The 14,091-nt window shown below is 59.3% G+C and overlaps 1 protein-coding gene across 5 annotated transcripts in view; it reads right to left on the bottom strand.

The window, feature by feature from the left end:
• The window catches only part of LRCH4 (leucine rich repeats and calponin homology domain containing 4), a 28,435-nt gene that overhangs the window by 12,981 nt on the left and 1,363 nt on the right, over positions 1–14,091 (bottom strand). The window contains exon 1 of one of the 5 annotated variants that reach the window (XM_043503705.1): positions 4,997–5,098. The exons of the other annotated variants lie outside the window; for them this stretch is intronic. Coding sequence (XP_043359640.1) covers positions 4,997–5,087 — 91 coding nt within the window. The 5' untranslated portion in view covers positions 5,088–5,098. Of the gene's footprint in view, positions 1–4,996; positions 5,099–14,091 lie in introns of those variants that run through there. 5 annotated transcript variants of the gene reach the window in all.

Genomic DNA, 14,091 nt, shown 5'->3' with positions numbered 1-14,091 from the left:
CTCGGTTTACCTCTTGTGGAAATCACAAATTGGTTTGTCTGAGCTTCTTTTTCCTCTCCACGTTTGTCCTCCCGGCTCCGCACCTGGGGCAGGACACTGGCTCCAGCCCGGGCAGAGACTCACCCCTCTGGGTTTCGTTGTTCTGGAACGTCCTGGACGCATAGAGGAGCTAGCCGGCCATGATGCGTGTGGGTTTTCAAACAGCAGCAATAACCCTGCCATAGACATAACTGGAACGGGCCGTCCCAGAGCTCTGAACACGAGGCTTAAGCGGTTTAAAAAGATTCCAGGCTTCTTACAGCAATTTGCTTTTTTACAGGCATTAAAAATTCGGCACCTTTAAGGCCAAATTGTGCAATTTGCTCTGGCACGTGTCGCGAAGAGACTTTCAGCTGTTGAGGCAAGTTTGTCTGTTTCTTTTGAATACAGGTCTGAATACCTACATTTACGCGAGGGACACAAAGGGCTTTGATGTGTCTTGTACCAGGAGTTACGGGGTTTTTACATGGCAGGAGCGGGTGAGAGGGGGGAAAAGGTGGGACGGAAGCAGGATTAGTCATCCCAGGTGAGTGGAGAGCGAGCGGCTGGGAGTCGAGGCTGGACAAATCCAGCGTGGAAAGAAGGCGCCCCTGTTTGACCAGCGAGGGGGATGAACCGTGGGGACAAGGTGATGGAGCCTCCGTCCCCAGCCATGTTTAAATCCAAGGATTTCCCCCGGCTCTGCACTGGTGCGAGCGGGAGGTAATCGAGATGCAGGAGCTCAGACGGGAGGATCTCAGGTTGATACAAGGCTGCGATTGGCACATTTCGGCACCCAAATGCCTTTGCAAGTCTGGCCTGATGCCACCATGCAAGACCCTCGGAGGGACAAAGAGGAGAATGACCCTTCCTGCCTTCCCCTCTCATATTCGGGACTCAAAGCTCTTCGGGGCCAGGCTGGGCTCTTCTTGTGGGTCTGTGCAGCACCTGGCACAACAGGGGGCCCTGATCTCAGTCATGGGAGTCTGGGCAGTGCCTGGCACAATGGGGGGCCCTGATCTTGGTCGGGGGGGTCCGTACAGCTCCCGGCCTAATGGGGGACCCTGATCTGGGGTCAGGGTCTATGCAGCACCCAGCAAAAAGGGGGGGCTCTGATCTCATTCAAGGTGATCTGTGCAGTGCCCAGCACAATGGGGGGCCCTGATCTCAGTCAGGGGGTCCGTGCAGTGCCTGGTGCAACAGGGGTCCTAATCCCGGCAGGGCTCCTGGGCTCTCCCCTAACCCCAGGACGGAGGCGGACAAACAGCTGAGCTCGCCAGTCCAGAACGTTCCAAGTCGCCGGGGCTGCGAGCTGCTGGCAGGACACCAGCCCAGCGCTCACCGCTGAGAGAAGGGCTGACTCAGGAGCCGTTTCCCTGCACACACACACGCAGGCTCTGGGCCGCAGCCGCCGGCAGGGTGAACGTTTTGTCGACCGCGTGACACAGAGAGGCCCAGCCAAGCTGCCGAGAGGGTATTGAACTTGGCACAGAACGCGCAAGCCTCTGGCAGGACCCGGCCAAGGAGAAGAGCCATTCCAGCAAGACATTGACGAGGATCAGTCCTGGGCACTGGCTATCTCTGGGCTGAAATGAACAAAGCTTTAAAAGGAGACGCTGGAAAAGTCAGAGAGGGGCGGAGAAGAGCCACAAAATGCAGAGGAAAAGCAGGACAAGGTTGGAAGCACAAAGCCAGCCGCTTTCCCGTGGGAAACAGGGCACCGATGAGAGTCTCTTTGGCCCAAACCCCCTGGGACAGAGGTGGATTGGCCATCTCTTGACGCCTTCGCCCCCGCCAAGCGACTGGGCGCCATCCAGGGACGAGGGTGAAACCTCTAGCCTGCACTTCACAGGATGGGATCAGCTGACGAAAAGTCTGCGAGTCAGAGGGAAATGGGACCATGTGACAGCCCACACCGATACCGCACCATTTCCCCACAGAACAGCGCAACCCTCGGGACTGGGGGTAGTGCACACCGCGCATTGCCGTGACACACAAGTCTCCTTACAAAGCACTCAGCCTGGGAAGGGATCTGTTCCCAGCAGATCAGAGCCCCCGCACGCACCACCCCTCCGGCACTGGGGCTGCGTGTTTACACATTAACCGCACACGGAACGGGGGAATTCCAGCTCCGGAGCCGATTTCACGCCCCAGTGAAGTCTGAGGGCCAGCCAAGAACTAAGGCAGGGCCGTGACTTGCACCAGCTTTTTTCCTCCTGCCCAGAGGAGGCGACGACCCCACCTTGATGGGGGAGGGGGGTATTGGGGCCAAGTTCTAGGATTCAGGGGACAGGCACACTCATGCCACCTGCAGAGAGGAATGAAACTGGCATCTAGTGATTAGTGAGATCAGGGCCCGGTTGTGCCAGGCGCTGCCCAGACACACAGCAAGAGACAGGCCCTGCCCCAGCTGAGATCAGGGCCCCGTCGTGCCAGGCGCTGCACAGACACACGGACAGGCCCCTGCCTGAGGTTGGGTGGGAAAACAAAGGAGTCTCTTTCCGGGCTCTCCAGCTGAGCCCCTGAGAAACGCGGGGATCCCAAGGAGGAGCCCTTTGGAAAATGTGGCTTTTAACTACGAACAGAAAACGCAGCCGGCAGCTGGAACGATGCCCCAAGAGCCACATGCTCCCTATGAGGGTGCAGGTAGCTGTTCCTGGGAGGCTGGGAAGGCTGCACAGAGAGACAGAGACCAGGGGCTGAGAGAGCAAACAATTCCCCTTTCATTATGGAGGGCAGGATCCTGCGAGCTACGACCCCCAGGTGGTCTCCTTTCATCTCCAGAGCATGGAGCCACCTGGGGACGCCCCAGCCCCTCGTCCCATGGCAGGCCGAAGCCCAGCAGTGGGGTCGCGGGCCGCGCCAGCACTCTGGCAGGCTGTGTAAACACACAGCCATCGGGCGCAGCTGCCGCTCCCGTGCGAGGCAGGAAGTGGAGGCGGCCTGCACTTCAAACTCCTAGACAGATCTAAAGACTTGGCCGAGGAAACCAACCCCCGAGGGACCCTCTCTACCAAAGTACGTGACTTCGTCCCAGAATAGCTCGTAGATCCGCAGCCTTCCCGGCCCACAGGACGCCTCTCTCCAGAACCGGTGCCCAGAATGGCGAGTTATTCCAGAATGGCTAAACACACCGGTAAACCCCGATTTCCCTGCCGCAGCTAAGGATCCGAGCCAAACGCCGCTGGACGGTTTCCTAGCATCCGATGGCAGGCTAGTGCCTGCGACTGTTTTGCCAGGCAATGCCGACTGCTCGCGTTTTAGCCGTGACAAAGCTTGCGCTTTTGGAACCGGTGTCTACTGCCGTGAAATCATTAGCATCTGACCCGAGCCCCCTCACAATTTCCTGCAACTCTGAAAATTTAAGTTAATAAAAATATGGGGGCAGGTGGGGGAAGCAATGCTCAGGGATCAGGCGCAGGCCGGGTGTGGCAGAGGCAGGCTGGAGGAGGAGTCGGGAGCGAGCAGAGACCGGGCTTCTTGGGCACAGAATGAGTGGGAGTGGCAGGCGTGGGGGATTTTGTTGGACGAAAGCCGCCTGCCGCGGGGTGTTTCTGCTGCGGTCAGGGAATCGGGGCCGTGCAGGCGTTTTGTGCCGGACTCGACGCATCCATTTCTCCTCCCAGTGGAGCGGGGCCCCGAATACGGCGCACGGCTCCTGCCTGACACTTGGAACTCCTTGGGGCAGGGCAGGGGGGGACATAAGGGAGATGCCAGTTGTCCAGTCTGGAACTGGGTTGGGACGCCCCATTCCCTTGGATATTATTAATGATCCCAAGCGGGGAGCACACGCAGCATCCCAAGTGACCCACCCCAGGCCTCGGAGGGGCGTAGCTCCTAGGCCAAAGGACACCCTTTCTGTTCCCAGCCGGCACATTTGCCAGGTGGCCGCTGGCAGAGGAAGCGACTGGGTGAATTCCGAGAGGAGCCCGCAGCCGGCAAGGCCCAGGTGTAGGGAAGGGCCCCAAGGCCGACCAGGGGATGGCATGCGAATCGCTCCTGAGGAAACTCCGAGCTGGGCTGGGATTGCTCACTGTGGCTAGCGAAGGCAAAGGACAGCGCTGGCCTTGGGGGAGGCCAGGGACCGAGGGAGGCTGGAGAGGAGGCTGTGAACCAGCAGATGAGGGAGGGTGCGGACAAGCCCCCCGCCCCGTAAGAGCAGCAGGGGGCAAACAGCCCAAGTGGTTTAAAGACGGAGCTCAAGGGGTTTATGAATGAGACTGTGACAGGACAGGCAGGAATCGGAGCGCGCTGCAGGAGAGCAATTTCTAGCTGGCCCAGCGCCCCTTCGCCCCCTCACAGATGGGCGTCTGGGTTCATCTGCTGCCCTGGGCTAGCGCCACAGAGGGCCTCCAGCCATGGGCCAGGGCAGTGGGTCAAACAGGCGAAAGGTGGCCCTGGGCAGCTGCCGCTCGCCGGACAGACACTCGAGGGAGGCGAAAGCAAAGCGACACAGCGGGCCCAGATCGGCTGAAACGCCAGACTCCAGCTAAAAATACAAAGCAGATGTTCCCCTTCTCGGCTGACGGGGCAGCTCCCTCCGCATTCCACGCACGGGGAGCCGCAGGTGAGACATTCTGCTGGGCCAGAAATAACCCGCCGGCAATAGCAGGGAGGGGTTAGAGCAAGTGCCAAGGGAGAGATTAGAGCGGCCAGCCGGCTGGCTTCGGGGGGTGACACGGGGCCTGTCCCCTCTAGGGGGCACCGGCTCCCATCCGGCCCGGGACAGGGACTGGCTGGCTCCAGGAGTGGGGGGTATGTGGGGAGGCTTATGGCCGTTGGGCAATGGGCACAAAACCATGTCTCATGCTGCCCAGGCCAGGGGGGGCGGTAAAGCCCCTCCTGGCTGCTGGGAAGGCAGGGGCCCGGGGTGGGAGTCTAGGGAGATTCCACCCCCTTACAAAGCTCAGAGGGCCCCAGAGTCTCTCACTCAGAGCCCCCCCCTCCCCATCTGCTGGAGCACGAGGGGAGAACAAACCGTTCAAGCGTCTGGTTCCAAACTCACACTGACCGGGTGAACAGCTGAGACCGGGGGGTGCGTGCATGTGCGTGCGTGCGAAGTTCTGCATTTGAAGTGACACCTCCCCTGCGGCCCCCACCCCGTGCTACTGACCTACCTAAAAATAACCCTGGTGGAGAGCCACAGATTATATTCCCGCTACTCCCATACGAGCTGCCTGCCCGTCGGGTTTGCCAAAAAACTGGCCCGTAAATTGCTCGCCCGAGAATGGGCTCCTTTTTCTGGAGCCTATGGGGCAGGTGGAAGGCAGCACGACAGAATGGTTAGAGCAGGGGGAATCTCTTCAGCTCTACTGTGGCCTCGAGCAGCGACCCCATGCCTCAGTTTCCCTCCTCAAACGCAAGCAAGGTTGCCACCTGCCCCTTGGCGCATCTGCAGCCAGGAGGCGGCACAGAAGACAGCAAGCAGGACCGCCGCTGTCCGAGCGACGCCACCCGAAGCACTGAGCCATGATGGGGGCAGGCTCCAAAGCGAGGGGCAGAACCGGAGGATGATCCCGGACGCATTTCCTGTTACAAGACAGGCCCTCGCAGAGTTTCAACACGCTGCAGACGTACCCAGCAGAGCTGTCTCCGTGCGGGGGGAGGGTGCAACCCAGCCGCCCTCCTGAGTCAAGAGCCTGGCTTGGTCACGACTCTGGGTTATATTCCCCGCGCCGAGCAAGTCCCTGTACCCCCGTGCCTCAGTTTCCCCCCCTGTGCACCTCACTCTCCGGGGTTCATAACCGCCCTCTGGGGAAGATTCCTCCCACGACCCACCGCTCTGGGGTTGTGCAGTGCTGGCTCTGAGGTGCTACTGCATCACACCCGATACCCACTGTGCCCTCCAGAACTCATTTCCCAGCCCCCTTGCCGCGGCCAAGTCTGGAACAGGTGGGACAGCCGCGGCCAATGCCCCGGGGCGGGTAGGAGCTCTGGGAAGAGCCCTCGACAAAGCTGGGCCCGATGCCAGCTTGCGATACGACGGCAGCTTCGTCTCAGAGATGGCTCCGGGTCCTTGGGAAACGTGGCGAGGGCGCTGGCCGAGGACCCCGGAGAGCAGGGATTCGCTCCTAGCTCAGTCAGTCTCCCTGAGCACGACCGGCTCGTGAAGATGATCTCGGCACCTTTGGGGATCCGGGCCCGGTTCAGGGCACAGACGTTCAGCACCGAGAGACTCTCGCTGGATTCCAGGGTTCTCCATCTCTCGAGAGCCCCAGCCAAGAACAGACGCTCTCCTGGAAGATGACTTTGGCCAGCACAAGCTCTTGGGCTCAGGTCAGGGGAACTGGGGAGAATTTTCTAGCCTGGGTAAAACAGGAGGTCACAGCAGCTGGGCTAAACTCTGGGACTTCGGCATTTCTCTTGTGGCAAACAAGGCCACTCCAAATGGTCACCGAGGATTTGCCGTCGCCTGCTGCTGTAGGGGGAGGAACGCCTGGATCTCAGAGAACGTCCGGGCACGGTTGCAAATTCTTTCTTTCCCAGGCTTGCCTTGATGCCCGCAGGGTGGCTCTGAAGAGCTGGTAATTCCTCCGGGCTCCAAGCGTAGAGGAGTTTGCTTGTCTTAGGCCTAGAAACAACATTGGCCTCCCCCTCCCGCCTCTTAATAGCCCGTTGTTTGATGGAAGAGAAAGGCTGTATTGTGTGCAGCCACCTCCTTTCACGCTGGGCACCGCTTTCACGCTGGCTGGGCCTCCAGCCGTGCACCGCACCAGATAGTGACATCTGCCTTTGCCCTGAGGACAATGGCTGAACTAGAGATGGTCCAGAGAGCCCCGAAAACGGGGGAAAGAACTGAGCATGTTGGCCTAGAGAAGACAGGGCAGGGGGGGATGCCAACTGGTCTGTGTCCAATTAAGCTGATTGCAAGGAGATTTAGGGCAAAAGGTACGGCTGAGCTGGGGCCCAGGGGGGCATTAGGAGGAGAAATCGGTGCCATGAGACTGGTCTATTCTTTGCGGATTTCGGTTGGACACCAGCAGGCCTGGAGTGGCCGGTCGGCGTCTGTGGCTCCCGTCCCCTGGCACGGGCAACCAAGAGCGGCCAGGGGCGCTGGGGCAGCGCGTGGCATTCTCTGCCAGTCCCTTGGGGAGACTAGGCAGGGTGCAGCCAGGCTGCGCCAGCAGCGCACAGAGGGGGCTGTGGCAATTCTTGTTTCTGAGCAGCTGGCAGGATGTGGCTTTCGAGCCGGCAGCGTTCTCTGGGTGCACTGCTGGCTCCAGCACCTCCTGCCACTGCCTTAGCCAGTGCCCACTTCCTCCTTGGCACACCATGTGACGGGGGATGGATCCAAACCCAGTCGGCACACAGGGAGTGGAGGGGAGCCCAAATCCCCTCAACGCACCTCCCTCAGGGACGATGCTCCCATATGTGGGCTGAAGGGACCGTGCCCTGCCATAGGAGACCATTAGATCACAGAAATGTAGGCCTGGAAGGGATCTCAAAGCCCCTCGCCTTGAGGCGGGATTATGCAGATCAGGATGGGTCTGACCTCCCGTGCAGCACTGATGGCCCCATGTACCCTGGAGGATCTGGGCCCCAGGAAACGCCCCGCCTAGCCCTGAGCAGCAAAGGGAAGGAGGGTATTTGGGTGTGGGAGACCCCAAGCAAGGAGTTAGGATGCCTGGGTTTGACTCAGTCTCCCTATCCTGCCGTGCAGGAAGGATCTAGCCCCGTGATCCTCCCACACCAGGGTAGGGCATGGGGGTTGCTCTATTGTCTGCCAGGGGTCTAGAAGGGACGTCTGGGAACCTGAGGCTGCCTGCCCGCCTGCCCACCCACCAGAGTCACGACTGGCCCACAGAGACAGATTTACCCGGCGGGGAAACTTATCCTGGTCACCCTCAGTTCAACCCCCTGCCCCAAGAGAGCGTCCACACTGGGTTAGGGGAGTTATCCTGGGATAGCTAGATTGGTATGAAAGCAGCCAATCCTGTCCATACAGTGAGCAAGCCCCAGCTTCAAACCAGTTCAGTTCTTAGCCCCCAACATGTCCAGCTGGGGGACTGGGCTGGACCGAAGCCTTGTCATCATCTCCAGCGATCCCTGGCCCGTCTTGGGCCCATGGCGCCCGTTAGCTCCTGGCCCTCTCGGGGGTCGTGATCTTGATGTATTTATAGGGAGCTAACCTGGCCTTGCTCTGGTTCCTCCTGCAGCACCATCCGAAGGCCTCCCCCCTGACCCCGAGATAAAAACGAGGCTGTATCACCCGGCCCAACTGAGGACAGCGCGTGTTGCGCAAGGCTGCCGAGTTCCCGTTCCACACCCAAAAGACACCACGAAACAAAGCTGCTGAGCTGTGCTGACGGGAACGCACTGAACTAAGGGGCACACATTTCAGCAGGAAGGGGCTGCTCTGGCAGTGGGCGTTACAGGGACTCAATTATGGGGAGAGAATCCCGGGCATATGGGGCTCTTTGATCCAGCGGAGAAAGGCAGGATAGGGCCCAGCGGCTGGAGTTAAACCCAGCCCAGTTCCAACGGGAAACGAGGCACTGGTTTTCCCCATGGCATAGGTGACTCGCCGTTGGCCCAAGTAGCCCAGGGCAGCGGGAGACTCCATCTCTTGCGAGGCAGGCCGGAGCCCTTCCGGGAGATGTTCCAGGCCAGCCCAAGGAGTGGGGCTCCATACGGGGGACCGGGGTGAACTCTCCGGCCTGGGCTAGGCAGGAGGTCGCACTCTAATGGACCAGTGGAAGCAGCCCAAGGTCAGCTGCTCATCCCCTGCCCAGGGGAAACTGATGACGCAGCAATAGAAAATGCTTTACTAGCTCGGCCCGACACAGGAGCACCAGAGCGAGGCCTGGGGATGGCACATAGTGGTTCCTGCCTGACAGAGACCCTGGTGGGCGGCCGAGCCTCCAGCCAGCACCTCCAAAGGGCAGAAAACAAGTACCCCAGCCCCGGGGGCACAACAGCAGCTCCATGGGCACTCGGCCAGAGAGGTCAGGCAGCACCCCCAGAAGTGCCAACTATGCCCCAAACCTGGCGTACTCGCTGTCTTCCCCCACCAGAGCTTTCTCCTCCTGTGACAGGACTGGCCGATCAGCCGTCCACACCACCCCTCTCGCCCCCCTTGACCTTCCCGCCCCCCTCAGCCCACAAATCATGTGATCCACAGGCCCGTCACATCGATCACTGGCTGGGGTGTCCCACCCCTTTCCCACCCTCTGATTTTTAAGCTTTTTTTTTTTTATTTCTAATTTAAATGTTCACAGCTGCACAGCATCACAGGGGGTTGGTTCGACAATCACTGAATGATGTAGCTGCTGAGATTCACAAAGCGACAACATCATAAAGCATCACAACAAAGTCTCAACGGGGCAGATCAAAATACACAAAGCAAACGGCCTGAGATCCGCGCATCAGACCCCCGTCTGCTCTTTGTTGGCAAAGCCCATTGGTAACTCGCCTACTTCCAAAGTCCAGAGCCCTGGACTTCAACTAGTAAGTTTTCAAGTTTCAGATTTCTTCCTTTGCCTACCTGTACATTCAGTTGTGGCTGCAATATAGATCTGGCCCTGTGGGTGTGTCCGGGGAAATCAACATTGACCGATAACAATCGAACCAGGTATGGCAGAAAGAACCATCGAGTGACCTCCGGTACATTACAGGCCATTACAATACTTCCCCCAGCTCCCCCTGCATGGAGCCCAGTCGTCTGTGCTGGGCTAACGCATCTCCCGGAAAGGCTCCGGGCTGGGTTGGACACCGTCCAGAGATGGAGAATTTGCCACTTCCTTTGGGAGTTTGCTCCCCTGGTTAACTGCCCTCTCTGGGAAAAATCGGTATCTCATTGCCCATTGGAATGGGTCTGGCTGCAATGCCCAGCCACTGGGCCTCGTCCTATCATTCTCCACTGAGTCAAAGAGCCCTATATACCTGGGGTTTCCCCCCGTGCGGGTACGGGCGCGCCAGGCGGCACCGTGAATCTACGCACTAACAGATCAGACTGCAGCGAGCGCAATTAACCACCCAGGGCTGGAGCAGCCTTTGAAATCCCTGCCTTGTCCTGCCCGGCGGGTCAGAGCCAAACGCAGTCAGCTCAGCCAGGACTCCCCCTTCCACTCCTGGCTGCGGTGCATTTCAGCCCCCCAACGGCACAGGTATGGCAGGGTTCAGAGACACGGACCAGTAATGGAGATGGGAGTGTGGCTACCCTTGCGCTTCAGGCACTCGGAGAGAGGAGACAGAGGAAGTGTTCAGAGTTTGTGCAGCGCCTCGCGCCAGAGGGGACCAGGGCTCCCAAACACTACCGCAATACACCTAATAAATAACGCCCAGCACCTAGCACCAGGGGTCCCGGGACTCAACAGGTGCTCCTGCCACACAAGTACAGACAAAGTGACTTGCCCAAGGCCACGCAGACAATCCATGACTCAGTTTCCCTCATCTGTAAATAGATACCTCCCCTGTCGGAGGGAGTGATGCTTTGCTGGGGGTGGGGCTCTTGGTTCACACAGGAACAGGTGCCAACCCCGTGTCCAGATGGAACCAGATCCAGTACTAAGGACTGAGCAGTAGCACGGTGGAGATGCTGTTTCGTGCCCCACGGAGGGGGCTCGGGGTCTAGCTCTCCAGCCGCAGCAGAGAGAGAGGATGGAGCACGCTGGAGCCCGAGTCCTTATCGCGTTCCTAGAGGCCGTCTGGCCCAGGCACCAAAGGCCCAGCCGGCAGGGGGAGGTTGCAGCGCAGCCCCTCACCCAGTGCTCTGGGCACGGGATCCGGAGCTGGGTTTGCTCATAGCTGAGCTGAAGGAAAAGCCGGAGTCAGCAGACAATTGACTCTCACGGTGCTGAGCGATGGAGGGGATCTGGGTTACAGCTGGGACTGAGGCTGGCCTGGCAGGGCCCCCCCAAACGCAGCCGAGGTCTCAATGGCTGTGATTATCGCAGACAGGGGAGGGGATGGTGGAAAGGGGCTAGCAGCTTTCCAGCTGGTGCAGCAACCACATTATGGCAACACACCCATCTGGGAGCTGGCCCTGCAATTCAGGGGAGAGCAAGGGGATGTCAGGGAGAACGTCATAGCCTTAAGGAAGTCACGCCCCTTTGCGCCTCAGTTTCCCGCGGTGTATGTCGTTAAGTGAGGGCTTAGCTAGAGGACGACGATATAGCGGGCCTGAGACACAGGAGACCCGTTGTAGGAATCCCCTTGCTCCAGCAGACTCCCTGGGTGACTTTGGGTGAGGCAGGCTGCTTTTCCGTGCCTCCGTTTCCCCATCTGTGCAATGGGGATCATAGGTCCTCCCTGCCTCCCTCCTCCTGCAGGAGGATCAATACATTAGAGCGTCGGGAGGGAGAGATGTAGCTAAGGCAGACACACAGCCCCTCGGTGCCTCAGGATTGCAGCTGAGCTAACTCCGGGGTCAGAGCGAGACGGGAGGGCGGGTGACCCCACACCATCCCCTGGCAAGGAGTTCCACAGGTTAATTGTGTGCTGCACACTTCCTCTTATCTGCATGGAACCAGCTGCCTATTCCTTCCATGCGTGACCCCAGTGTGTGTGTGTGTTGTGCTGTGTGAGAGGTAAACAACACTTCTCTTGTCCTCTTCTCCACTCCAGTCATGACTGTATAGACCTCTCGCAGGGCTGTGTGAGCGAGCCCCCCTCCCGCTGCTTGCAAACCAGGTTCGGCCAGGGCGCTGTCACTGCCCCCCAGTCTGCGCCTCAGTTTCCCCCCTCTGTCAAATGAGCCTGACTCCACCCACCAGTCACATAGTTCCCACTCCCTCTGGGGGGGGGGGGGGGCTACTCGGGAGTAGATGACCAGGGCTGTTCGTTTTAGCCCCTTCCCAGCTTGGACAGCAGAGGCAGAAGGAAGCAATTTACACGGTAGGGCCTAGGTTATATTGCTGTCACTTGTGAACTCTGACATGACTGAAAGCTCACCAGGGCCTGGCCTCTCCTTTCAGGGACCGCCCATTTCCCCGCCAGAGGAACAGCCCACGGCCTCTAACACCCTGGCACCTGCAGTGCAGACACACCCCAAGCTAAGTCCTCAGCTGCTCTGAACAAAGGCAAAACCGGGCTGAGCTCGCTGCTGCAGGCTTGGGAATGTTTCGGGGGGGGGGGGGGGGGGGAAGAGTCTAAATACAGGAATAAAAACATCCCTCCCGGAGGTTCAGCAGGCAGAGGAAATAAACCTTTAAACACAGCCTGCGATTAAAATAAACTTTGAATCTTGGGCTCCTAAAACGACCGGTTCCCCTTCACGCTGCCGGTGCTTTTCTAGGAGCAGGCATTCTCGGGAGAGCTGAAGCAGTGCTGTGTTTTCTAGTACAGCTCGTGAAGAGCTTGGGATAAAAAACCTGCAGCGTGAAATCCCCGACCTCGCCTTACAGCCCGGGACAGCTGGTGGATTTGCGGAACAGGAAGCTCTGTGGCTTTAGGCTTGTTTTGGCAACAGGCCTGGGGCCCGGAGAGAGACAGAATTACAAGAGGGACAAACCGGCAGCATCCAAGTGGAACACACGCCGTTTTACGAGGGGACGCGACCCAGCGTGCTGAACAAGGCACAGTCAGAGCTGAATTCTCTCAGGGCTACCATGCCAAGGGTGTCTTTGAGGCCAACCTACCTACCGTCCCGCGGCGGAGCGGGGCCTCTGGAGGGGAGACTGCCTACGCCAACCTACCTACCGTCCCGCGGCGGAGCGGGGCCTCTGGAGGGGAGACTGCCTACGCCAACCTACCTACCGTCCCGCGGCGGAGCGGGGCCTCTGGAGGGGAGACTGCCTACGCCAACCTACCTACCACCCCGCAGCGGAGCAGGGCCTCTGAAGGGGAGACATGGCCTACGCCAACCTAGCCTGGAGCCCGATCCATCTTCTCCAGGGAATGAGGAGTTTCTGCAAGTACCCCTGCCCAGGCCCCCTGCCTATGCTTGGGAGTTTGCCATTGCATTCTCCCAAGTCCAAATATTGCCTATGCCTTTGGAAATAAGCAAGCGCCCCCGCGAGGAACACGAAGCCGCGTGGGGGAAGGGAAGAGTGACACCTGGCAAGGCGCTACGGGAGGTGCTGAATGAAAGGGACAGAGAAAAGCCCCCACCCCCCCCACCCCACGCACTTTTGACACATGTCATCTGCCCACCACAAAGCTCCTCGGAAAAGGGAAGAGGGCAACTTCTTCTCTGTTTGACAGAGCATGTTGCGGCACAGCCAGGGGAAGTGACTGGCCTGAGATCACCCAACAGATCAATGGCAAAGCTAGGAATGGAACCCAGGAGTCCTGGCTCCCAATGCCCCTGCTCTGACCCAGCAGCCCTCGCTCCCCTCCCAGAGCCAGGAAGAGAACCCAGGAGTCCTGGTTCCCAGCTCACCTGCTCTAACCCACCAGACCCCACTCTTGTCCCAGAGCCAGGGGGAGAACCCAGGAGTCCTGGCTCCCAGCCCACCTGCTCTAACCCAGCAGCCCCCACATCCCTCCCAGAGCCAGGGAGAGAACCCAGGCGTCCTGGCTCCCACTCCACTGAACCAGGCCAATATTCCATGAACTGACATGTTACTTGTAACAACAGAACGTAATGAAAGGGTTGGAAACCCTTCAAGCCACCAGCAGAAGAAGGAAGTTAAGTCCCCATGACCCAGCCTTGCCACTCACACCCAGAACATCTGTCATCTGGGGGCCTGAGTGCTCCTGCCACCCCCCAAGGGACCACCCAGCAGCTACACCGCAGCAGCTTGCCCCTGCTCAGCCCAAGCCCCGGGGATCAGGGCTTGGCAGCTGCACAGCCCTTAGCAAGTCAGCTCGAACAGGACGAGATTGGTGCAAAGCAGCTGTACAGGAAGTGGCCCGGCACGAGAATCGTAAACAAAGAGGAGGGCAAGTCACAGGGGTGGTGCAAAATCTGGGGCCAAGGGACTCGCGTGGCGAGACTGCAAGGGGGGCTCCCCACAAACCAGTCATTGGGTGAGAAACCAGAGAGTGCAGAAAAGAGCCGCAAGGACGGGAGGGCGAGAAAGGGAGAGACCTCAGGATCTCTAGTACCAGGCTCCCACAGGGCCACCCCGTGTCTCGCCATCCCGTCTGCATGTCCCCGTCCCTGCCCTGACGAAGCACCCCAGGGGCTGC

Source organism: Dermochelys coriacea, chromosome 28, assembly GCF_009764565.3.
Source record: "Dermochelys coriacea isolate rDerCor1 chromosome 28, rDerCor1.pri.v4, whole genome shotgun sequence".
Taxonomy (NCBI): domain Eukaryota; kingdom Metazoa; phylum Chordata; order Testudines; family Dermochelyidae; genus Dermochelys; species Dermochelys coriacea.
Note: the sequence above shows the minus strand (reverse complement) of the source record. Positions and strands in the feature narration are given on the sequence as shown.